The sequence below is a fragment of the Anolis sagrei genome, chromosome 6 (genome assembly GCF_037176765.1).
Source record: "Anolis sagrei isolate rAnoSag1 chromosome 6, rAnoSag1.mat, whole genome shotgun sequence".
NCBI lineage: Eukaryota > Metazoa > Chordata > Lepidosauria > Squamata > Dactyloidae > Anolis > Anolis sagrei.
In genome coordinates this window covers 62,497,159-62,523,954 of record NC_090026.1, presented here as the reverse complement: position 1 = coordinate 62,523,954, position 26,796 = coordinate 62,497,159, and the positions used below count along the sequence as shown (strand labels likewise).

General features: G+C 40.9%; 1 protein-coding gene across 1 annotated transcript; it reads left to right on the top strand.

Annotated features, from left to right (window-relative positions):
• Positions 1-26,796, top strand: VWC2 (von Willebrand factor C domain containing 2). Its single transcript, XM_060781529.2, has 4 exons — positions 1-237; positions 7,326-8,119; positions 23,582-23,711; positions 26,408-26,796. The coding sequence occupies exons 2-4, from the start codon at positions 7,400-7,402 to the stop codon at positions 26,557-26,559; spliced, it is 1,002 nt and encodes a 333-aa protein (XP_060637512.2). The 5' UTR covers positions 1-237; positions 7,326-7,399; the 3' UTR covers positions 26,560-26,796.

The window sequence follows — 26,796 nt, the reverse complement described above, 5'->3', positions numbered from 1 at the left end:
CCAGGTGCAAGGCGCCCCGTCTCCTTCGCTTGCCTCCTTCCCCCTCCTCGCGCCACGAGGAGGCCGCCCGGGTGCCTTGATGTGCTTGGAGGCGGCGACGGCGGCGCCGAGGCCCATTTTCCCGCCAGCGCCTGGCCAGGGACGGGGATGGGAGGCCCAGCCTGCTTCCCGCCCGGTGGAGTCGCCAGCCGGGGATGCTGAGGGGAAAGACAGGGCGGCGGGGAGATGCCTCAGGAGGTGAGCCAGGCCGCGCGCAGGGGAACGGGGAACTTTCGGCCGCTGAGGGGGGAAAGCGGGAAAGTTGCGCGACGTGTGTGCCGTGCGGACGGGCCGAGGGGGGGGGGTGTTGTGTTGTGTTGAGGGCAGCCGGCGTTCACCCTTACCTGCGCAGTAGTCGTGGCTGTCAAGGCGCCCTCATGGCGGTGCCTGGTTGGTGCTGCAATGGACTCATCGAGCTGTATCTCCTCACAAATTCCTTGAAGCTGTGGCTCCCCCCCCCCCCTTTTATTCCCAATGCATCCAGTTTGCCAACAGTATAATATCAGGAGATCCTGTTTTCATTTCACTATACACCAGGCATATGGGCCAAGTTGGACTCTCCAGGTGTTTTGGACTTCAACTCCCACAATTTTGTATTTGGGAGTTGTAGTTGCTGGGATTTATAGTTTTCCTACAATCAAACCCACCAACGCGCCAAACTTCCAACACAGAACTCCCATGACCAACACAACGTACTGGAGGGGTTTGGGATGAATTGACAGTGATTTAGGAAAGATGTAGTTCACCTTCCACCTTTCTGATGGGTCTTCAAACGACAAGAGAGGAGATTCCATCTGAACATGAGGAAGAACTTCCTGACTGTGAGAGCTGTTCAGCAGTGGAACTCTCTGCCCCGGAGTGTGGTGGAGGCTCATCTTTGGAAGCTTTTAAACAGGGGCTGGATGGCCATCTGTCAGGGGTGATTTGAATGCAGTGTTCCTGCTTCTTGGCAGGGGGTTGGACTGGATGGCCCATGAGGTCTCTTCCAACTCTTTGATTCTATGATTCTTTGGCAACCTCTCTGACACCCCCTCACGACCCCCTCCAGGAGTCCCGATCCCCAGGTTGAGAAACGCTGACCTAAGGGCTAATCAATAAAAATCCATTTATTTATTTATTACTAGCTGTCCCCTGCCACGCGTTGCTGTGGCCCAGTCTGTTGATCTCGGAAATAAAGTAATGAGAAAGTGTTGGTTTCTAATATATGTAATTCCTTTATGCTTGTGAGTAAACAGTATTTCTTGCTGTGTCTTTGTCAGTGTTGATGTGGAGAGTGTCTGGTTTGCCCACTCTGGAACATTTTTTTTTTGTCATGTCAGGAGTGAGAGAGAATGGTGTGAGAGAATTGGCCGTCTGCAAGGATGTTGCCCAGGGGACGCCTGGATGATTTGATGTTTTTATTATCCTTGTGGGAGGCTTCTCTCATGTCCCCGCATGAGGAGCTGGAGCTGATAGAGGGAGCTCATCCGCCTCTCCCTGGATTCGAACCTTTGACCTGTTGGTCTTCAGTCCTGCCGGCACAGGGGTTTAACCCACTGCGCCACCGGCAGCTCTGGAACATGCAGCATATCATTGTCCTTCTTTAAGGGTCCCTTTCAAATCTATGATACTATATCTCTCTGTGAATCATATCTATCTATCTATCTATCTATCTATCTATCTATCTATATCAATGGCTGGATGGCTCTTTGTCAGGAGGGGTTTGATGACATTTTCTTGCCCTGATGAAGGGAGTTGGATTGGATGGCCTTAAGTATTTTCTGTTGGTTGTGGGGGTCCTGTGTGGGAAGTCTGCCCGGATTCTGTCGTTCATGGGGTTCAGAATGCTTGATTGTAGGTGAACTGTGAATCCCAGTGACTACAACTCCCAAAGGTCAAGGTCTTTTTCCCCCCAAACTCCACCTGTGTTCATATTTGGGCATATGGAGTATTCGTGCCAAGTTTGGTCCAGATCCATCATTGTTTGAGTCCACCATGCTCTCTGGATATAGGTGAACTACAACTCCCAAACTTAACGTCAATGCCCACCAAACCCTTCTAGTGTTTTCTGTTGGTCAGGGGAGTCCTGTGTGCCAAGTTTGATTCAATTCCATCATTGGCTGAATTCAGAATGCTCTTTGATTGTAGGTAAACGATAAATCCCAGCAACTACAACTCCCAAATGACAAACTCAATTTTTTTTGAGTGATGGACATACATTGGGTTGTTAGGTGTCTTGTGTCCAAATTTGGTGTCAATTCGCCCAGTGGTTTTTGAGTTCTGTTAATCCCACAAACGAACATTACATTTTTATTTATATAGATTTAACGAATTACCCAATATTACCGAACATGCAAAAACAAACAATACTATATTTTTTTCTTTAAATGACTCAGGCATTGCTGGGTAGCCAAGCTAGTTACATACAAAAGGCAAACAGTTCCATCCCCAAAGTGAAATAGATTTTTTTTTGCTGTGTCAGGAGTGACCTGAGAAACGTCAAGTTGCTTCTGGTGTGAGAGAATTGGCTGTCTGCAAGGACGTTGCCCAGGGGACGCCCGGATGATTTGATGTTTTTATCATCCTTGTGGGAGGCTTCTCTCATGCGCCCCATGAGAAGCTGGAGCTGATAGAGGGAGCTCATTCGCCTCTCCCCGGATCCGAACCTGCGACCTGCCGGCACAGGGGTTTAACCCACTGCGCCACTGGGGGCTCCTAGTGAAATAGATCATGTATAGCAGGCATGGGCCAAGTTGGGCCCTCCAGGTGTTTTGGGCTTCGACTCCCACAATTCCTAACAGCCTCAAGCCCCTTCCTTTGCCGTTACCTTCCCGCAGAAGCGGTACCTATTGATCTACTCACATTTGCATGTTTTCAAACTGCTAGATTGGCAGAAGCTGGGGCTAACAGTGGGAACTCACTCCACTCCCCAGATTCAGACCTTTCAGTCAGCAAATTCAGCAGCTCAGTGGCTTAACCCACTGCACCACCAGACACTCCAAACTCTATGTAGTAAGTTTAAAAAGTCATTTGTAATAATACAGTAAATAAGTATGATAAAACTGAATATAGATATCCCCCCCCCCCCCAATTTGCCCCGATCAGCCCCAAATAGGTTAGGGGAAAAAAGTCAGGCTTTGCTTTTGTTTTTAATGAATGCTTCCATTGGAGAATGTATCAGGATGATGTTCAAAGTTGAACGACAACTTCCAATATCTTGGGTCAATCGCCCCGAAATTCCACCTGTATTCAAAGGAGGCCATGTTGAGTATGCATTGGCCCAGATCCGTTGTTGGCTGGGCTCACACTGCTCTCTGGGTGTTGGTGAACTTCAACTCCGAGAATCTAAGGACAGTTCGCCCCAAACCCTGCCAGTATTCAACGTTGGCCATGTTGGATTTGTGTGCCAAGTTTGGTCCTTATCTGTCATTGGCTGGTCTCACAGAGCTCTTGATGTAGGTGAGCTACAACTCCCCCAAATCAAGGTGCATTCCCCCCAAACCTCTCCAATGTTGTCTGTTGGTAATGGGGTTCTGTGAGCCATGTTAGGTCCAGGTCCATCGTTGGTGGGATTGCAGGTGAACTATAAATCCTAGCAACTACAACTTCCAAAGGTCAAGGTCAGTTCCCCACCAGTATTCAAATTTGGGTATCTTGGGTATGCATGCCAAGTTTGGTCCAGATCTATTGTCATTTGGGTTCACAGTGGTCTCTGGATGTAGATGAACTACAACTCCTATAAATGAAGGTCAGTTCCCACCAAACTCCTCCAGTATTTTCTGTTCGATCATGGGAGTTTTGCATGCTAAGTTTGCTCCAGATCCAACATTGGTAGAGTCACAGTTGTCTCTGGAAGAGGGAGCCAATAGGAAATCTGATGCAAACATTGTTGATCTCCCACTGCTCTATAAATCCAGTTTTTGAATCCAGATGATCTGCTTTGAGCTGGATTATAGGGCAGTGTAGACTCATCTAATCCATTCAAAGCAGATCATCTGGATCCAGAAACTGGAAGATATAATATAACCCAAGACTCAATACCAACAGGGAAGGGAGCTTTAGAAGTATTAATAGGAGCAGTATAACACGATATTTTGTTTTTCTTTATTCACAATACAATATACATTATCTGCTTTGCTTTGATGATGGAACTGATGGCCGTTTTCGTGTAATTTCCATTCACTTCCCTGCAAATCCGACCGACCCAGGCCTGCCTCAGGCTCTGGTAATCTCAATCCCTGGGTTTGTCCTTCGCTTCGAAACTTTTGGCAGCTGCCAAACTGTCTAAAAATCCCTAGTCTCCCCCCCCCCCCTTATTTCCCCATTTTTGGCTTGGCCCCCTCTTAAAGAAAAAAAATGTATTTTTTTATCTACTTAATAAGGCAAACAGATTCCATTTACTTGCTCACTTTGCCAATTTTATCTGGTAATCGGGAAATTGGGAAACTAACACCAAAGGATACTTTAAAAAAGAGAACCCATATTATTATGTGCCAGAAAGCTAATTGGATAAGCGGAGTCAAACAGTAGTCTTGTAAGGCCCCATTTACACTGCCATATAATGCAGTGTATACAATGCAATGTAAATGAGCCTAAGAAATGGCTGCAAATAGGTCCAACTTTCCACAATGGTCATCAGCATGTGTTTTGTTTCTGGGGTACTATATGTCAACCTAAGTATTGTAAGGTTTTGTACTTTTTCCTTAAAATTATTAGCTCAGAAGTGGAAATAGAATGTGTAAATACACTGGGATTCATGGAGTAGCTTTCAAATTGTTAAAAAAATTGGCACAAATGAATGTGCCTCAGCCTAAAAGAGGCTACTTTGGAGATTCCTTCAGAATTTATTTATTTAGTACATTTCTGTAATGCCCCTCTCAGCCTTCCGGCAACTCGGGGCAGTTTACAAAGCAAGAATTCAATACTGCCAAGGACACAATTACAATATACAATATAAAAAAACATCAGCAACAATAAAATCAAACATTATAATGAAACATATTTCAATCGATAATCATTAAAGCAATGTCCAGTTCCGCCATATAGTTATTCCGTTATTATATCTGTTACTCCGTATTTTCAAATTCCCGCTCAAATAGCCATGTTTTAAGATTCTTCCGGAATGATAGGAGAAAGGAAGCTGATCTAATCTCCCTAGGAAGGGCGTTCCATAGCTGAGGGGCCACCACTGAGAAGGCCCTGTCTCTTGTTCCTACCAACCGTACTTGTGATGATGGTGGGACCAAGAGCAGGGCCTCTCCAGATGATCTTAAAGTCCTTGCAGGTTCATAAGGGGAGATTCGCTCAGAACCTTGTGCATGCTTCTGAGAAGCCACATTATATTCCATGGATGCTCAAATCCCATCATATACAATGACATAGCAAAATTGTGTTCTTTGTATGAGAGGGCAAATTCAGGGTTTGCTTTTTGTATTATTTTTTTTAAAAAAAAATCCGAGGATTATTGCATCTATGGATACAGAAGGCCAACTGTAATTCAACTGTAAATCTATCTAGGAATAAGTCTACCAAGGAATGAGTCCCGGTGGCACAGTGGGTTAAACCCCTGTGCTGGCAGGACTGAAGACCGACAGGTCACAGGTTTGAACCCAGGGAGAGCGCGGATGAACTCCGTCTATCAGCTCCAGCTCCTCATGCGGGGACATGAGAGAAGCCTCCCACAAGGATGGTAAAAACATCAAAACATCTGGGCATCCCCTGGGTAACGTCCTTGCAGACGGCCAGTTCTCTCACACCAAAAGCGACTTGCAGTTTCTCAAGTTGCTCCTGACATGAGAAAAAAAAAAGTCGTGTTGTACTCAACAGACTTGTGCCTGAATAAATGTTACAAGGCTGTGTTTCTACTTAATGATAAAATAATAATTTCTGATGATGGAAAATAACTGACACACCTAAATGATCTGAGATAGGATGTGATACTTGAAACTCTTGCGTAGAGTTACTGTTTTAGGGTGCATCTACACTGTAGAATTAATGCATTTTGACATCACTTCAACTGCCATGTCCCAGTGCTATGGAATTCTGGGATTTTTAGTTTGGTGAGAAAGAATAATTTCTGATGATGAAAAATAACTGACACGCCTAAATGATCCCAGATAGGATGTGATACTTGAAACTCTTGCGTAGAGTTACTGTTTTAGGGTGCATCTACATTGTAGAATTAATGCATTTTGACACCACTTCAACTGCCATGTCCCAGTGCTATGGAATTCTGGGATTTTTAGTTTGGTGAGGCATGAGCACTCTTTGGCAAAAAAGGCTAAATACCTTGTAAAATTACAGCCCCCATGATTTCATAGCATTAAGCCAGGGGTCCTCAAACTTTTTCAACAGAGGGCCAGGTTACAGTCCCTCAAACTGTTGGAGGGCCAGATTATAATTCGGAAAAAAAATGAATTAATTCCTATGCACACTGCACAAATCTTATTTATACTGCAAAAAACACTTAAAAACAATACAGCAATTAAAATGAAGAATTTTAACAAATATAAACTTATTAATATTTAAATGGGAAGCGTGGGCCTGCTTTTGGCTGATGAGATAGGTTTGTTGTTGTTGTATTCAAGTCGTTTCAGACTTAGGTTGACCCTGAGCGAGGGCCGGGTAAATGACCTTTGAGGGCCATATTCAGCCCTCAGGCCTTAGTTTGAGGACCCCTGCATTAAGCTATAGCAATTAAAGTGGTATCAAATTACATTAATTCTATATTATAGATGCACTCTAAGTTGGGTCCAATTGGAAATAATTGTTGCAATTAGTAAACATTATTGTATGTGTAAATATCCAGTTTGTTGAAAACCACATCCAGTTTGTTGAAAACAAGCAAAGTGATCCACAAAATAAATATTGGCAAGCTTTTCTAAGTATATATTACCAAGAATGCTCAGATAGTAATGTAGTATGCAACCCTTCTTTTCCCCCAACTCCAATGTGTATCTCTCCAATTAATTTGTAAAAAAACTGTATAAATACATTTTTTCTTTACAGAATTTTACAACAATTTAGGTACTTTTTTGCCTTTTGAAAATACATTTGGAAACTTTTAATTATAATTTTGGCCATTGCTCTTAACTCAAAGATAAATAACTGAAGCTGAGAAGCATTGTGTTATGTAAGAGTGTCAGACAAATGCTGTGTATGACTCTTCTGTAATCTGAAGTTTAGATTTCCATGTACATCATTTCTAGTTACCTCTTTTTGCTTTCTATACATGACAGATAAAGTATTAACTGTTTTTTTTTAATGCAGATTATAATCTGAATCTATTCTAACTGATCTCTTCCCAGGGCCTGTGGATTGTCAGAGCAATTCCCTTTGATGTGAATAAAGCATCTTCTACCCTTCTGGGATGCCTTAGGTAATGCACAGCAACACTGCAATGGCAACTGGCGCTTTCTCTGGTTCCCTCCTTGTGACTTGCTTCCTGATGGTTGCTATCTGTAGTTCTACTACACCTCTGCAAAAACTGCCTAAGACTCAAGACAAGCAGGAAATGAAGTCAAGCCAAGAAAAGAGGGACCACACATCAGATCGGGAAAGCCAGAATCAGACTGGATTAGGAAAAATGAATGAAATGGGCAGGAATGGGAGGGAAGAGGGCACAAAAGACTGGAAGAGCAAAAGCATCAGAAATTACTCTAACAAAGAATCTTGGACTAAGCAAAAACAAGGTCTGAGTAGTCAGGCAACAAGGAGTAAGTTTGGAAGCCAACCATCCCAAGACCAAGTTTATGGTGTACACCAGAATCTTCAAGCTGCTGAAGATTCCTCTCTCATGGATATTATTGCGAGTACGACTCCTGACCCTGCAGAGGAATATGCTTATCCGGACTACCGTGGAAAGGGCTGTGTAGATGAGAGTGGTTTTGTTTACGCGATTGGAGAGAAGTTTACTCCTGGTCCCTCTGCATGTCCTTGCCTTTGCACCGAAGAGGGCCCTCTTTGCATTCAGCCAGAGTGTCCTAGACTTCATCCCCGTTGTATTCATGTTGACACTAGTCAGTGTTGCCCACTGTGCAAAGAAAGGAAAAACTACTGTGAGTTTCGTGGGAAAGTGTACCAAACATTGGAAGAATTCATGGTAAGGAGGATGAGGTGGTTGTGGTGGTAAAAGGAAGGTCATAGTTCTCGTGATCTTTTTATCCTAGTTGATGTTATGTTCTTCAAGGGGTTTCTTTGCAGTTATTTCATATCCTTATATCTCCAGCTCCAGAAAAATGCAAGTAGAAAAAAATGCACTTATCAAAGAGAACTAAGTTCATTATTTATTTTGTTCCTTTTTATGTTTAAACCCTATCAAGCTATTTAATGAATATTCCTGTGGATTTTGATTAGATTTTCAGAATATGAGTTTGCTGTTTATATCTTCTACAAGCAAATAGCCAGAGAGCGAAATTCTAGCTGATAACAAAGGAGTGAAAGCAATGTATTTCTATGATGTTTCTCCTACATTTTCCTTTGCGTTTTTGCCTGGGTATATCAAGGTTATATAATCCTCTGTCAGTATGATTATGGGCCTATGATATAATACTAAGTACATGCTTCAGGGCATGCTATGCAGTAAGGTCAAGCAGGGTTAGCATTTCTAGCTGGCAAAACACTCTTTCCATTGATGCAATGATTTCCTTATTCAGAAAACATAGTGTATACTGATCTAAGCACTGACATTATTGGGATTTAGGGCTCAGCAAAAAAAATGTTTTTCAGGCACTTTTTAAAAAACCAGATGATTTTGCAGCATATTGATTATAAAGGGTTGAGAAAGATATCTGCAAATATTTACATTATATCTGCATACTGCTTGAATATAAGGTTTTCAGGGCTGAAACTAGCCACGGTTTTGATTTAAAAACAAGTGACAATGCAGGACTTAAAGAGATATAGGACTTAAATGCACATTTTGCACATTCGATCAAAAACTTAAAGAAAAGGAAAACAACATAAGCATAATCATGGGGGAGGACAGAGGGGTCTAATAATACACTGAAGACTTGAATGATGCTTTCCTAGAACAGATAACCAAACACTGATATGATAGAAAGAGGAAATTTCAATGATCCTTGGAAGTTATTTATTTATTGTGTCATCAGCAACCATACCATTGTATTACATTTCTAACAGAACAAAACAAACAAACAGATAAAAAATCACAAATTTTGCAATCATGGTAGCTGATTAAATGTCCTTTGACCAGTATCTGGCCACTTGGAGTGCCTCTAGTGTTGCCGCAAGAAGGTCCTCCATTGTGCATGTAGCAGGGCTCAGGTTACATTGCAGCAGGTAGTCAGTGGTTTGCTCTTCTCCACATTTGCATGTTGCGGATTCAACTTTGTAGCCCCATTTCTTAAGATTGGCTCTGCATCTCATGGTGCCAGAGCGCAGTCTGTTCAGCGTCTTCCAAGTTGCCCAATCTTCTGTGTGCCCAGGAGGGAGTCTCTCATCTGGTATCACCCAGGGATTGAGGTGCTGGGTTTGAGCCTGCCACTTTTGGACTCTCGCTTGCTGAGGTGTTCCAGCGAGTGTCTCTGTAGATCTAAGAAAACTATTTCTTGATTTAAGTCGTTGAAGTGCTGGCTGATACCCAAACAAGGGATGAGCTGGAGATGTCACTGCCTTGGTCCTTTCACATGAGGGAAGCCTCCTCGCAGGATTGCAAGACATCCGGGTGTCCCCTGGGCAACGTCTTCGTAGACGGCTGATTCTCTCGCCTCAGAAGCAACCAGAAGCGACTTGTAGCATGCAAGCAATCAAGCGAGCAAGCAAAACAACCAACAGACCTTTTCAGGACCAACCATGACAATCCTTGGAAGTCAAGTGTTGCCAGTAGTATAGGGTCCAACACATTCCCCATGTCCTTGGATACAATTACATTTTTTCTAAAAGGCAGAGGGTTAAAAGGGGGATCAATTAGAAAGAACTGGCCATCTTAATGGAAATAGTCTGCACCCTTGGATGGGCATGACAGTGTTCTCCTGGGATTTTTTACACAGAAAAACCAAGTGTAATTGTACATGGACTCAAGACAATGAAGAGAAATGATTTCAGTATATATAGGAAAATGCTGGAGGAGATTCCATGGGCTGAAAGGGAATTAAGTTCATGGTGGGTGGGAGTTTCTTAAAGTTGAGGTACTGAAAACACAGTTGCAAACAATTCCTATGAGAGAACAGAACATGAATGAATGGATTTAAATTACAAGGAAAAATCCACCTAAAAGCTATTCAGCACCTTGGATGGTGGTGGACTCTTCTTTGGAGTTCTTAAACCGAGGTTCACCAAGCGTCTTTGGGGCATGCTATAGTTGTGTATTCCTGCAAGAAAAATGTTGGATTAGATAATCCTTCATACTCTGTGATTTATTTATTTTATTTTATTTTATTTTTACCCCGCTTTTCTCCCAATATAGGCTCTAAAGGCAGCTAAAAACAAACATAACACAGTACAATTAGAATAGAGAAAATATATTAAAATATGATATTTTTTTAAAAAATGTAATACTGTGCGTCATGAAACATACAGACCCAGAGGAGAATTGAGGAAGAAACATGACATTGGTGAGAAGGCTCTTACCAGTGCCGTGTGTCTCCTCTTCCTCCCCCCACCCCCGGCCCCCGGTTTTTTCACTGGGGAATAGCTTGTCTTGGAGGATGATGGATTTTGGGGGTGTTTTTTTTCACTCTTCAAACTTTTAAGATTGTATTATTCTGAACCATTAATTGATATTTTGAAGCAAATATGTCCAGGATCTGAGCATCAAAGTGTAGTTTTTAAATTAAAAGTATTATGTTCTTAGTTGGAATGCTGAAAAATTGAGTTTAGAACAAGCATATTTCTTAGACTTCTATTTTCATGATGGCATTTTCATTTCTAGCTTTTAAAAAGGTGATGGCAGTTGCTACAGGAACATTTATGTAAGGTTGCCTTCAGCAGAATACAAGGACATAGTTAATGTAGCTTTAACATCTCTTCCCCCTCACTTGCTCTCTATCCTTTTGTGTTATTACTAAGAGGTACTTGAAAACTCGGCGTGGTGGGGGTGAGTAGCAACCCACAAAGGACAAGAAGGTGTTTGACATCAATCATATTTCTGACTGCTTATACCAGGGGTCCACAAACTAAGGCCCGGGGGCCGGATACGGCCCTCTAAGGTCAATTACCCGGCCCTCGCTTAGGGTCAACCTAAGTCTGAAACAACTTGATAGCACACAACAACAACAACAACAACAATCCTATCTCATCAGCCAAAAGCAGGCTCACACTTCCCATTGAAATACTAATAAGCTTATATTTATTACAATTATTCTTCATTTTAATTGTTGTATTGTTTTAAAGTGTTTTTTTTCACTACAAATAAGATATGTGCAGTGTGCATAGGAATTCATACAAGTTTTTTTCAAATTATAATCCGGCCCTCCAACAGTTTGAGGGGCTGTGACCTGGCCCTCTGTTTAAAAAGTTTGTGGATCCCTAGCTTATACAAAGCCTACCTGTTCACACAAAATATTAATAGTAATTTTTATTACATTACTAATAATAATTAGTAATAATATATATTACATTAATAATAATTCAGTCATCATCATCATTAACTTTATTTATACCCAACTTTGTCCCTGGATCGCTATAAGTCTTTGCTTCCTACACCACAATGTATCCTTCCATTTATACAGTTACTTAGAGTTTACTGTGCATAATGTTAGAGTTTGCTCGTAGAACTTCCATATCAGGATACTTTATTTGCGGTCCCTTTTATGTGTCACAAAATAGCTTCATGTTACTTAAGGGCGTAGGCCATTCCTTTCCAATTTTAATTGGATGGTGCATCCTCCTTTACTCCAAGGTAATACCTTCCCAATTCATTTTGACTTTGAAATATATTCAACAACAGCAGTCTGTAAAGAGGTTTTTGGTCAAATTTTGGTCAAAAAAACTTATCAATGGGTCAGTATGAGTACTATATCTTAACTCTTGTCAAAAAAGTAACCATTCTCTTTTCTGAGTAGTTTAGCAAAAGGGAAAAGCTTTGCCATTCCCAGAAAAACCTAAAAGAAGCATTGACTCCCTATAATCTTCCAGCCAGAGCACCTTTTTGAATGTTTAGATGGGATAATGGTGGCAGCCAATGCTGGCTGGTCCTCTGAGACAGCAATAGCACTTTTTTCTCTCTCCATGGAATGACCCACAACTTATTCATAGGCAATATCAGTAATTTTTACCCCAAAACCTGACTTTGCCTTATACATGAAGTTGCTCTATACTGACAGTATATAAAATCAATTCCTAAGTAGCTTAGGTATCCCTAACTTTGCTTCTATATCAGTATGCTGGGTTTTTTTCATGAAATAATCTAATTAATTCGACAATACAATCTAATTAAAAATTAATTCATTTGTAATAAAATACTACAAACAATCACTTCAGTTTTCATATCGAGTGATATTTTAAAGTATAAAATATCTCTTCTACTAAAATCGTAACTTTCGCAAAGAAATTGAGAGCTACCCTCCTGTCTGATAGCAAATATATTGTAAGGCAAAAACAGTCATGTATTTTTCTGGGAAGTTTCTGATTTGGTGAACACAAGAACCTTAACAGCCACGATAATCTGACCAAGACCTATTTAGAACAGCATTATGTGTGCAAATAGATGCCTAGGGAAGCCCATAAGCAGACCATGAGTGCAAAAGCATCATCCTACTCATGCTCTCTAGGAAGTGATATACATAGGCATAATTCTTCAAGCATTAGATATATGCATACACTTCTGCACCATGAATTAACCAGCCATCTTTGGAAGCTGATCAGGTTGTCAGCCAGTACTCCTTCCCATGATGCTGAATTCCATCATTTCACTATGTGCTTTTTACCTCTCTTGTACCTATTATTGTCAATCTTATGGATGATCCTTATTTCTAGTACCATATTTACTTACTTACTTACTTAGGCGATCCCTCGTTTTCCGAGGAGGATTGTCTTCCAGTGTTCTTGTGGGTCCGTACGTGGCTGTGGAGCCCTACTCTTGCTCTGCATCTTCTTCTGCAGTGAGGGCATTGGTTTTCAGGTGGAAGGCGGTCTCAGTCGGGGTTGGCTTGACACGCCTTCCTCTTGGCATGCTGCTCCCTTTCGCCCTCCATTCGTGCGTCTTCCATTTCTGCAGCACTGCTGGTCACAGCTGACCTCCAGCTGGAGCGGTCAAGGGCCAGGGCTTCCCAGTTCTCAGTGTCTATACCGGAGTTTTTAAGGTTGGCTTTGAGTCCATCTTTAAATCTCTTTTCCTGTCCACCAAGATTCCGTTTTCTGTTCTTGAGTTCAGAGTAGAGCAACTGCTTTGGGAGACGGTGGTCGGGCATCCGGACAATGTGGCCAGTCCAGCGGAGTTGATGGCGGAGAACCATCGCTTCAGTGCTGGTGGTCTTTGCTTCTTCCAGCACACTGACGTTTGTCCGCCTGTCTTCCCAAGAAATTTGCAGGATTTTCCGGAGGCAGTGCTGATGGAATCGTTCCAGGAGTTGCATGTGACGTCTGTAGACAGTCCACATCTCACAGGCATATAGCAGGGTTGGGAGGAGAAGAGCTCTATAGAGAAGCACCTTGGTATCCCTACGGATGTCCTGGTCCTCAAACACTCTCTGCTTCATTCGGAAAAATGCTGCGCTCGCAGAGCTCAGGCGGTGTTGTATTTCGGTGTCGATGTTGACTTTGGTGGAGAGGTGGCTGCCAAGGTAGCGGAAATGATCAACCATATTGTACCACATTTACACAACTCTTAACACAGACTTTTTTGGGGCTAAATTACATAGCCAAAAGTGAGGTGGGCATTAGATTTAAGGGCACAGTATAATTGGGCATGTAAACCTGTCTGCTTCCACTCTTCAGGCCGATGCTGGTGAACTCACCTTCCTTGGCCTGATGGAGGAGTGTGGTTTCCCCTTGCTTGTTGACTGTTCTGAGGCGGCAATGGAACAACCAACAAACAAGGAGAAGGCATGCATTCCATTTGATAACAAACCTTTTTTTGTAATGTGCACCTTCAAAACTGAGGTGCGCATTACAATTGAAGGTGCATTACACTTGAGTAAATACGGTATTATAAGACATGAAGTAAAGGCTTCCTTATTAACTTGATATATAAAGTTCTGCTAAATTCATAAACCATAAAAAATGCTTTTGGAGTTTAGACTTAGGTAAGATTAGGTTTTAATAAGAGTACTGTATTCATGTTTCCCCAATAAGTGCTCTGTGTTTTGAGTGTTGTCTAATTCAAGTGCAGTTGAAAGATAACTATAAGATGCAGGATAACAGAGATCATGACTTTGACAACTGATTGAACAGGAGGGCACACTAGTCACCTGATCAGTCTTCCTCACAATGCTGAGATGTATCATATGTCTTATATATATATATATATATATATATATATATATATATATATGCATGCATTTGAACTCTTAACACTATCTGTCCTTGGTGAAGCATTTCCTCGTTGCAGCAAAATGTGCATTACCAGAAGATAGGTTTTCCAATATTTTTGCCTTTTCAGGTTTCCTTATAATTTATTTTGTGATAGGGTTCCAAAAACTAGGTGCATTATAGTATGTTTTAATTTTTCAGAATCTAGAGTGTCTCTTCTTATATAATTCTGTTGCATATTCCTATAGGCTTGGTATAATAAGATGCTGTTTGAACAAAGTTCTCATTCCTAAATTATGTTGAGACAGGATCAAGTGTGCTCTGGATATTAGCTGGTGGACTAGTGATCAGCCCAAAAGAATGCTGTGTTCTTGTAACCTTAAATGTTGTTTAGTTAGAAATTCTTGCTAACATAATCTATCCATTCAAATTTTATATATGTACTGTGTAAAAACAGGTATGGGTAAATCCAGGCTCAGGGTCCAGATGCAGCCCCTTGGGCTCTTTTCTCAGGCCCTCCTCATTCTCACCATCCTAACCTTCCTTCTCTCTTTCCTTCCTCCTTCCCTCCCTCCCTTCTTGTTTCTTGTTTCCATGTGGCCCCCAAATTGGAAAGATTGCCCATGTCTGGTATAAAAGAAGAGTGCTCTCAGCAATTTATTGACATTTCAGGAAATTGAATTTCCATTGTAAAATGATATTGTTGACCTTGTTAACAGTTTTGTTGTATTAATGTAGACATTTTCTTTAGGGACAAGAACTGTAGAATGATTAAGAATGTGGCTGATTTCTGGTGATAACTGTAAACTCTAGATTTCTTAGCAGCATCTTGGCATGTTTTGTGGGTTTTGATATAATCTCATTTTGTACCATAGAATGGTACAAAATTGCATAACTTGAATCACTGTGCCTAGGAGAAAGCTGAATCTGCCAGATGTTATCAACAGAAGGGAAATCATACTAATCAGAATTTGAGATATACATATATATATTGGCTATATGTGGTGAGAATAGGTTTCTATGGCCTGTTAAAAGAATTAAAATAATATTTCTACACAAAAGCTCTTAAGTGTAGAGGCTGAAAATTCTGTTCTGTCTGCTGTGTACCAAAAAGTAGAACAAGGCATCTATTTGACAGCTGCAGGATTGATTTTGAAAATGTCTGGATGCCAGGAATAGACATGGAGATGAAGGTGAAATGCCTGTGGGCAGTCCAGGATGATGTTTGTAAACAACAAAGGGTCAGTTTAAGCTAGGCACCACAAATCAACATGTTAAATAAGCCAGATATGATTCCATTTTTGAATCTATTAACAGAAATAGATTATGGGAAAGATTATGGAGATCTGATATTGTTTCTAGACTCTTAAGATATATACAGGAACTACACAGAAATGAAGGTTAGAGTTGGCATTCATAATTTTCTTGACAGAAGCTTTTGCAATAACATGGGGAGTAAAAATGGATGCCTATTAGCTCCCAGCCTTTTCAACATCTATGTGAATGGTTTCGTGTTTAGCTAAAATTGATTCTCCAGTAATCAGGAATAGAACAATTTTCATCCTGATATATGCCGATGATTTAGTGGTCATCTCCCTCTCTCATTTTGAATGCATTCATTGTTTACTGTCAACAGGAGTACCTGTCAATAAATTACTCCCATGATATAGGTTATAGTTTTGGAAGAGCAAAGACTGGAAGGGTTAATTACAGCTTCCTAGCAAACAGCAGACATACATTATCAAATAATTCCATACAATATCACAAGGAAAAAAGAGGCTCAAGTTTTGAAGTTTTACTAAAACAAACAAGCAAAGCTGGCATAAGAGGGTAAACCTGCATAGAGAAAGCCTGTGTGGACTTCTTGAAATCCCATTTTGATGGGAGAAACATGTCAAAATTAAATGGACATACCCACATTTACTCGAATGTAGTGTACCATCAAATCTAATGCACTTCCATTTTCAAAACCCTGAAACGCAAAAAGGTTTTTGATGACAAATGTAATGCGTAGTGGCAAAAAGTGCACTCTTTGTAGTTTGTTCCAAAAATTTGTGTATTACAGTTGCTGTGCACTTAGAGTTCCTTCTTTTAAAAAAAGAACTATTAGATCACCAAATATTCCAGGAATGGAAAGTAACACCAGAGAATCAAGTAACCCTTAATGGGAAGGGAAGGAAGATGGGGAAAATTGGAATGAGGAAAGTTGGAAGGAAAAGAAAAAAAGGATGATAAGAAACAAAGGAGAAGATGGATGGTGGATAGAAAGAAGGCCAGAAAAGAGGAAGAAAATGAAAGGAAAGGAGGGGGGCGGGAAGGAAGAAGGGAGAAAAGGTGGGAAGAAAGAAGGAAGGAAGGAAAAGAAGAAAGGAAGACAAGAGGAACAAAGAAAAGGACGACAGAGGAAAAGAAAAAAGGAGGATGAGAAGGAACGAAGTCAGTAATGGAAGACAGAAAAAGGAGAGAGAAGAAGTGATGGCAAGAGGATAGAAAAGTGAATCACAGTGGCATTCATGTCCTTAGCATTTAGGTAGCATATTATAGCATGAACTTCGCACTTGGAGGGAAATGCAATGAGGATGCTCATCTCTAACCTTCACCACACCAGTTAATGAACTAACAACTGGCTCTCCTTGTTCGCTTCCACTAGCTTCCCGTTATACGGCAGTGATACCAACTTCCCCTGCGAAAATTCCTCGTGAAAGCTACATGTCTTGTAACCTTACTTTCCGGATAACCCTCCTATTTTTATATAGAAATATATATATAAAAGTAAATATAGTAAGATCAGTCCCGAGTGAAAGCCTATTGCGGTGTTAGATGGATGCTATAATAAGGTGCCATTAGAAAATCGACTATATATTTGTAGACAATGTTTGGTGGAACACAAATCTTTACATCAGGTTGCTTTACTCTTCATCTTCTTCTTCCTCCTCATCCTCTTCTTCCACCTCTATACATTACATGATAAACTGTCTCCTGTATACTGACCCCAGAGAAAGATTTCTGGAACCCTTGCTGCCAGACAGAAGCATTGTAGAATTGGTTCAGATGTTTTTCTGAGTCATTCCAATGATTATGTAACACATAAAGTGCCCCCCTTTTTTCTCTTTTTTTCTTTTTGCTTTGGCTGGAAAACAGATCAGAAGGTGAGAGCTAGATGAAATTGCCACAAATTGCCATGGGAATCCAAAGTACTCATTTGATTTTCAGGTTAAAAATTACCTCTAACTTGAAATGGTTTTATCTATATACATTTGAGTATAACTTTGGTTACTGTCTTTTGTATTTCTAACTTAAATGTTCCGTATATTTTATAGCTCTTTGCCATGGCCTTTGGCTAGCATAATATGCATACTGATTGATTGATTCTATCTTTTTCAAAACCAGGTCATGTCATAGTAATGTTATTTTTGTTTTTGATAAAGTTACAAGCTTGGTAGATCTACCTCTGGGGCATTAACTATCCCTCCCTATTTGGTGTCATCTTCAGATTTGATAAGCATGCCCTCTATTCCATCATCCAAGCCATTGATAGAGAGGTTGAATAGCACTGGGGCCAGGACAGAACCCTGTGGCACTGTGTTGGCTGCTTCTCTCCTGCATGAAGGGGGCTATTTTAATAAGCACCCTTTGGGTTCTGCTAGTTAACCAATTCCAAATCCACCCAACTGTAGCATTGTATAGACCAGGGCTTCTTAATTTTTTTCCACTCGCAACCCCTTTCTGCCTAAGAACTGTTTATGTGACCCCAAATATATAGGTATGCAAAATAGGTACAGTATAAAAGCAGATTGTCAACAAACTCCTCCTTATGCATGCCACCTATTGGCATTCCACCTTGACCACTAGGGATGGGCAAGCCAGAGTCCACAAACTGCATGTCATTTGTAGGGATTACCACTTCACCCGCCTCATAGGAAACCTGCTACAAAACAGGAGCTTTTTGTTGAGTTCCGGGGCCAGAGAAGTAGATGGCGGAAACAGAAGAACGGCCTGCCTCAGGGGAGTGTGCTTGCTCCATCCATGTTCAACATCTACACAAATGACCAGCCACTGCCAGAAGTGACAGAGAGTTTAATCTATGCAGATGATCGTGCCATTACCGCTCAAGCAGGGAGCTTTGAGATGGTTGAACAGAAGCTCTCTGAAGCTCTAGGTGCTCTTACTGCCTATTACAGGGAAAACCAACTAATCCCTAATCCATCTAAAACACAGACATGTGCCTTTCACCTTAAGAACAGACAAGCATGCCGAGCTCTGAGGATTACCTGGGAAGGAATCCCACTGGAGCATTGCAGCACACCCAAATACCTGGGAGTCACTCTGGACCATGCTCTGACCTACAAGATGCACTGCCTGAACATCAAGCAAAAAGTGGTCGCTAGAAACAATATCATACGTGCCCAGCTGACTGGCACAACCTGGGGATCACAACCAGACACAGTGAAGACATCTGCCCTTGCACTATGCTACCCTGCTGCTGAGTACGCATGCCCAGTGTGGAACACATCTCACCACACTAAAACAGTAGATGTGGCTCTTAATGAGACATGCCGCATTATCACGGGGTGTCTGCGCCCTACACCACTGGAGAAATTACACTGCTTAGCCAGTATTGCACCACCTGACATCCGCCGGGAAGTAGCAGCCAATAGTGAAAGGACCAAGGCAGTGATATCCCCAGCTCATCCCTTGTTTGGGTATCAGCCAGCACATCAACGACTTAAATCAAGAAATGTTTTCTAAGATCTACAGAGACACTCGCTGGAACACCTCAGCAAGCGAGAGTCCAAAAGTGGCAGGCTCAAACCCAGCACCTCAATCCGTGGGTGATACCAGATGAGAGACTCCCTCCTGGGCACACAGAAGACTGGGCGACTTGGAAGGTGCTGAACTGCCTGCGCTCTGGCACCACGAGATGCAGAGCCAATCTTAAGAAATGGGGCTACAAAGTGGAATCCACAGCATGCGAGTGTGGAGAAGAGCAAACCACAGACCACTTGCCGCAATGCAACCTGAGCCCTGCTGCATCGTTAACAAATTATCTGTTCAACAGGGGTCACTTTATATGCAAGTAATTTTTGATACTTATGATGCCCTGGAGTATTCATCCCTAAATTTCCAAATTTATCAACATGAAAGAAATTGATTGAAACAAAGGATACGCAGCAGTTAAGGCGCCAAAAATGGCCTTTATGCTCTTCGAGCTGTAAGATTTTATGATTCCATAAAAAAAAAATCATATTACTGCGGAACAAAAGTCAAAACTTAAAAAACAACTTGCTGTTTTCAGTTGCATTAGTATTCACCACCGTAAATACAACTATATACTCAATATTTGATAGAAGCATAATTGGCAGCAATTACATCTGTGAATCCTTTGGATAAGTCTCCATAAGCTTTGTAAATCTAGGTCCTGCAATTTCTCATCTTTCGACTTGTAAAAATCCTCCCGCTCTGTCAGATTGGCTTAGGGAACAAATAGCAAACAGCCACGTCTTAACTGTTTTGATTTTGTTGCTGACTTTACAGGCCACTACAATACACTCAGGTTCTTGGTTTAAAAATGTTTTGGGTTATTGTCTTGCTAGAAAATGAATCTTCAGTTTAGTCACAGGTATTTTATAGATTGAAATAGCTTTTTCTCTATAAATGCCATTCTTCTAAGGCATTCTATTCCACTGTCCAACAGCTCTTACAGCTTTTACAGTCAATATGTTATTCCTAATATTTTGGTGGAATCTCTTGTAATGTTATCCATTTGTTTGTGTTGTTATCTCTGGAGCAGCAGAAAACAAGCTTGCTTCATTTTCTATAAGGCTTTCTTTCAGATATTTAAGCATAGGGCTAATTTGCACTGACCACTTAGGTTGGTGTGTAATTGGATGAACCCCATGATGGCTAAATGCAGCACAGGTCTGATCTGGGTTAAAAGGGGCAAGACTGCATCACCTACTGCTGTGAAGTACAACCCTTGATGTATCCTTGCCACAGGTTAACCTAACTTGGGGAAAAGCCATACTTATGTCATAGATTCGGGCGGCTCCCTGACTTAGGGGCAGTCAAGGCTGTTATGCCAGTTCCTAATTGGAACCAACCACAATGGTCTTGACTACCATCCCATGTTTATTTGATGGCATTCCTATGTTGCTTCCTCTGTCCGCCCCCACCCTTGATATTAGCCAGTGTGCCAAGAAACTGGTAGGTAGCATGTTGTGACTGTGATTTGCTACAACTTGAGAGGCAAGGTGGATGGGATGGAGGATGGGCCCCATATTACACAATGGCACCAAACAGGGATAGGCATCGCTGGGTAGTAAGGACTTCCTCTTGTCTCTGAGGCAGTTGAGGGAGCCCCAGGTCCGATTCAGCATCCCAGATGCTGCATTTGCTGTCAGTGTTGAATGGCCCATAGATGTAATTATATTTTAGATTTCCTTTCTCTAAGCCAGGGATCCCCAGACTTTTTGAACAGAGGGCCATGTCACAGTCCCTCAAACTGTTGGAGGGCTGGATTATAATTTGAAGACAAAAAACATGAATGAATTTCTATGCACACTTACTTGTAGTGCAAAACCACTTAAAAACAATACTATAATTTATTGTCGAAGGCTTTCATGGCCGGAGTCACTGGGTTGTTGTATGGCCATGGTCTATAATTAATATAAAGAAATTTTTTAACAAATATAAATTTATTAGTATTTCAATGGGAAGTGTGGGCCTGCTTTTGGCTGATGAGATAGGATTGCTGTTGTTGTTGCTGCTGCTGCTGTTGTTATTGTTGTGTACTTTCAAGTAGTTTCAGAATTAGGTTGACCCTGAGCGAGGGCCGGGTAAATGACCTTGGAGGGCCGCATCCGGCCCCCCTGCTCTAAGCTATGCATATCCAGCTCACTAAATTCTTTATCAGTCTTGGTGTCTCTCTCTGATCATCCTGATCCCTCTTTCCAGTATGCTCTGGACTTTTACTCTTCACAGCAGCCATTCGTAAGAACATTAGCCCTAACCAACTGCTGCTGTGATGTGCAACCCTTCTCATAGAATCATAGTTGGAAGAGACCACAAGAATCATCCATGCCACCTGCCATGCAATAAACCCTTCTTGTCTAGGAAAGAATGTAAGATCCATTTTGCTAAGGTTTTTGAAAACAAGGTCTTAAGAACAGGCACTTCAGTATGAGATCTGCTGCTTGTGAGGATCCAGCTTTTAAAACAGCCCTTCCACTATTGAAGAAAAAGACTTTCAGGGAAAAAAATGACCTCAAAAGCTTCCTCAGAGTTGATGACACTACCCAATAGCTTCAAATTTACTGTTCCAACTATTGTGCCAGGAACTCATTTTTGTGATGCAACATCACTACCTCTAGCTTCACTACCATCTACTTCAAAACAACTTGTAGTTACATCCAATCTGGGGAAGTATTTAGAGATTTTGGTTCAGAAGAAGCATGATTTTACGTGGATTTTTGGATGTTCCCTTTACAAAGAGAAAGAAATTGAAAGGGGACAATTTGAAGAAGAAAAACTGCTCCCTTTTCCATCTATGATATTTTTGCCATTGAAATTTGTAATGCTTTGATATTGACCATTCTCAAAAGTATTCCTTTGGTGTTGGTAAATTAAGAAGTGCAACGGGTGAAAGCTCCAAACTCTCATCTATACTGCTAACGTTGTGCTGTATAGAGAACTGCTACAGAGTTCAAAAAGAAAGTGTTTGGTGTCTTTTTCACCAACCCACTCCTGATTCTATTATTGTTAAGATTTTTCAGTCTAAAGGTCATGAAACATCACATTCCACTCTACTGGACAAAGAAGGAAGGGAGCTTGATTTGATAAGACTGAAATTGTATTTCTCTATGTTATTGGCCATGAGGCTCAATAACTATCAGGCATACATGACTGCCTACCAACAGCTACTCTGGGAGAAATTGTAGCAATTATCACAATATTTTCCTCAAGATCAGAATCTTGCCAAATTTTTTCAAGCAGAAACCATACCAGTTAGTTGCTAGTCGACTTAACACAACTTGCCACATGGCTGACTGCTCATCTAAGAGAAACTGCTTGCTGCTGTTTCTCTTAGATGTCAGAATAGCTATTGTCTCAGGATACACAGTTGAGGATCAATGACTCACTTTTTGAAGGTGAGGGCCTTTTTCATACCAAAACAGATGATTCCCTGGACCGCCTTTATAAGGCTTGGATGACTGCAAAAACTGGGCATGACCCTTAATCTCAACAATCTTGACTCCAAAACGTTGCACTAGAAGAAACAATACTAACCTTACAATCAGTCCCAATCTCTTATTAGACCTTTTCATCAGCCTTTCCACCCTTCTTCACAATAAAGAGGATCTCTGGGGGCTCAATTTTTCTACTTACCCATAGGGGAGAGCTTTCACAGTTCAAGACTCTTCTCCTCAGGGTAGTCACCATTGTGAGGGTGTTCACAAAGTATATGGCTCCCATAGTAGCTTTTCTTCAGTCACAGCTCATTCAAGTATTCCTATACATAGATTTATTTATTTATTTAGAGTTTTTATATACCGGTCTTCTCCACCTCCTAAGAGGGACTCAGGCCGGTCTACAGCATGAAATTCAGATACAATAATAAAATACAAAACATCCTCATAATACAATACAACAAGTACATTAAAATACAATCATAAACATTACACAGGCCAGGTCGTCAGGTGAAATCACGATTCGTTGCCATCCTTCTGTGTGGTCAGAGTCATTGCCTCAGTCATCAAATGCCATATTCCAAAGCCAGGTTTTTACTTGTTTTCTAAACGATAGGATAGATTGACTTGTGGTAGCTCATTCCAAGGCATTCTTCAGGCTTTTGGGATTACAGAATTATACCTTATTCATCCACACAAATCATTATTTCTTTTAAAACAATGTTTCAGTCTCTAGCCATACTTTCATATGACCACAAAATAATAATCACAAAGTGAATGTTCTAAATTAGATGTACCATTTTGCCCCTGGTAAACACACAACACACAAATTACACTTTTTTCCGCTAGTATCTGATTGATGGCTTTTGGGTTTCTAATGAAAAACAAAATTGGAGGGCTGAATTTTGCTAACCTCTGGACTAAAACATGGTGTGCCTTATTTTCAGGTTTCATCTTGTGAAAAATGTCGCTGTGAAGCCAACGGTGAAGTTGTGTGCACAGTGTCTGCTTGTCCTCAAACTGATTGTGTGGACCCTGTATATGAACCAGATCAGTGTTGTCCCATCTGTAAAAATGGTAAGTAAAAGTCACAAGCTTCAGCAGTATGTCTCAACATTTTAAAAATGTTGACAATTGAAATAAACTATTCATAGGTGTTAATGAAAGTTGCAGTATCAAAATCTCTCTATATAAGATTCTACCTGAATTGCATTTGAATTCTTTGATTGGTATACTCTGTATACTCATATAAGTCTAGAAATTTGAGTCAAAAATCAGTTCAAAAACCTGGATTCATCTTGTCCATCTTTTGGTTTCAGTGTTATTGTTGCTGTCTTTTATGTTTCTGGTATATTTTCTCTTTCTAAGATGGAACTGAATGACATTCCATCAGGGCCTGGTGTTTTTTCAATTTTTCATTTTTATGATTGCAGTAGAACTTTCCTCCATTTGACTTACTTTCAAACAAATCTTGTTCTTCTTTTGTTATCTGGAATATATTTTGTGTATTCAGACCATTTTTTTCAGATGTGAGGGCGATCTGGCTGCGACATGTGTCACCCCATTGATCGCCAGGGTTGATTTTTTTGTATAGCAGTAGCTATGGAAAACGTCAGTGAGGAGATTCACAGCTTAAATCATGAAAACTAGGTTGAGCCTTTTTGTTAAAATTTAAAGGAGAAAGAAATGATAGGGATGTAATTGTGGGAGTCCAAGCCAAACTGAGGGTGTGCATGATGATGCCTTCCTACAATGGATGACCAAACATTCAGAACAGAGAAACGTAGTAGTAATGGGAGGTTTTAACTATCCTGATATTTGTTGGAAGACAGTTTCTGCCAAGAGGCAACAAGGGGATCAGCAATTCTGAGATCCTAACCAACAGGGACGACCTGGTAGATGGGGTGGCAGTTTCCTTAGGCAGAAGTGACCATCTTCGTATAGAGTTTGTTATGCTACAGAAAGGGAAAGTCAAGCATAGTCAGATACACATTCTAGACTTTAAGAAAGCTGATTTCAGTCAATTTAGGAGAAAAGCTGAGTGTTATCCCATGGTCAAGAAATTTGGCCTCTCTTTGATCCACCCATTCTTTCCTTGGTTTCCCCTTTCATAATCCTTGAGCTTCTCCCCCACATTTTTCTTATGACTTATGGAGCATCTAAAAGTCATTTACTGACTAAACCATAGCTGTTTGCAAGCTTGCTGTTCTGTGGGTACAATCCAATAGGTAATTGTCTCTAAAATTGTCACCCTGCTTCGGCAGATTATGGTCAAATAACTGGAGTAAGACAGTTGGACACTTCTTCATAGATTTTTCACTTATCATCCCTGCTCCTCTTGTGAAATCCATTCTAATTTAACTACAGGTCTAAATTACTGTGTCAGAAGTAGAAGTCAAAAGGGACCCCAAAGTATATTGTGCTATCTATGCGTATATGCATCTTCCTGTGTGTGTGTGTGTGTGTGTGTGTGTGTGTATATATATATATATATATATAGATATAGATATAGATATAGATATAGATATATAGATATATCTATATAAATAAAAATGTAATTTTCGTTTGTTGGATTAACACAACTCAAAAACCACTGGGCGAATTGTCACCAAATTTGGACACAAGACACCTAACAACCCAATGTATGTCCTTCACTCAAAAAAACCCACTGATTTTGTCATTTGGGAATTGTAGTTCCTAGGATTTATAGTTCGCCTACAATCAAAGAGCATTCTGAACCCCACCAATGATGGAATTGAACCAAACTTGGCACACAATTCTCCCACGACCAACAGAAAATACTGGAAGGGTTTGGTGGGCAGTGTCCTTTGGTTTTGGAGGTGTAGTTCACCTACATCCAGAGATCACTGTGGACTCAAACAATGATGGATCTGGACCAAACTCTACACAAATACTCAATATGCCCAAATGTGAACACTGGTGGAGTCTGGGGGAAATAGAATCTTGACATTTGGGAGTTGTAGTTGCTGGGATTTATAGTTCACCTACGATCACAGAGCATTCTGAACCCCACCAATGATAGAATTGGGCCAAACTCCCACACAGAACACCTACGTGGGCCACAGCAACACGTGGCAGGGGACGGCTAGTATATATATATATATATATAGATGTACATCTACATGTATATATATAGACGTATACACACACACACATATATACTGCACAAACCCTCTAAACTGCCACTGATGCTGTCACTGCATCAACATCATTAATAATGTTATTGTGTTGTCCTTGCCCAAGTCAGTGTTCCAGTGCACTTCAGGCCCAAATAAAGGAACACACGAGGGTAGAGTTCCAACATTATTTTATTCCACTGCAGAGTGAGAGGAGCCCGGAGAAGTTCACAAATCAAGCATGAAATCCTACAGCAGGCATCTTAGAATGCATCCATGTTCATTGGCAAATTAGCAAATGGGTTCATCTTGACATCTCAGTTAGGGGGTTATGGAATTATAGATCTGAAAGAGACCAGGAGGGCCATCCAGTCCAATCTCTGTCATGCGGGAATATACAGTCAAAGTTCTCCTGACATTTGGCCATTCAGCCATGATTTAAAAACCTTCAAAGGAGACACTATCACATTCCAAGGAAGTATATCACACTGTTGGTCAGATCTCACTATGCTTCGATACTGGTTTGCCTTCTTCATTGATAAAATCCTTAATATCCAAACCCCACATCCTGCTCAATCATATTGTGGAATCTGGACCATTAACTTTTATCAGCAGCATTGTTTTCTTCTGTTTCAGGCCCCAACTGCTTTGCAGAGACCATAGTCATTCCAGCAGGTCGAGAAGTGAAGACTGATGAGTGCACTATATGTCACTGTACTTACGAAGAAGTTACATGGCGTATTGAACGACAAGCTATGTGTACTAGACATGAATGCAAGCAAATTTAGATCTATGAATCAATGTCTCTGGATATTTTTCATGCACCAGTTGTTTGAGAAAATATGAATCAGCTTCAGAATGAATTTGGTTGGGTTGTGGACAAAGTCAACTGCTGTTTTTACCCCCCACACAATAAAATACTGTGAGTCAAAGATGGCTGTAATTTAAAGGTTTTATGCCTTATTTCAAAAGTTTAAAATATATGTTTTGTATAGACACAGATTAAAATACTATCAATTAATGAC

Excerpts from the sequence above, each read along its gene's own strand:
- VWC2 (XM_060781529.2), top strand. The coding sequence starts at position 7,400 with ATGCACAGCAACACTGCAATGGCAACTGGCGCTTTCTCTGGTTCCCTC. Across the intron at positions 8,120-23,581 it reads AAACATTGGAAGAATTCATG|GTTTCATCTTGTGAAAAATG; the intron begins GTAAGGAGGATG and ends CCTTATTTTCAG. Across the intron at positions 23,712-26,407 it reads TTGTCCCATCTGTAAAAATG|GCCCCAACTGCTTTGCAGAG; the intron begins GTAAGTAAAAGT and ends CTTCTGTTTCAG.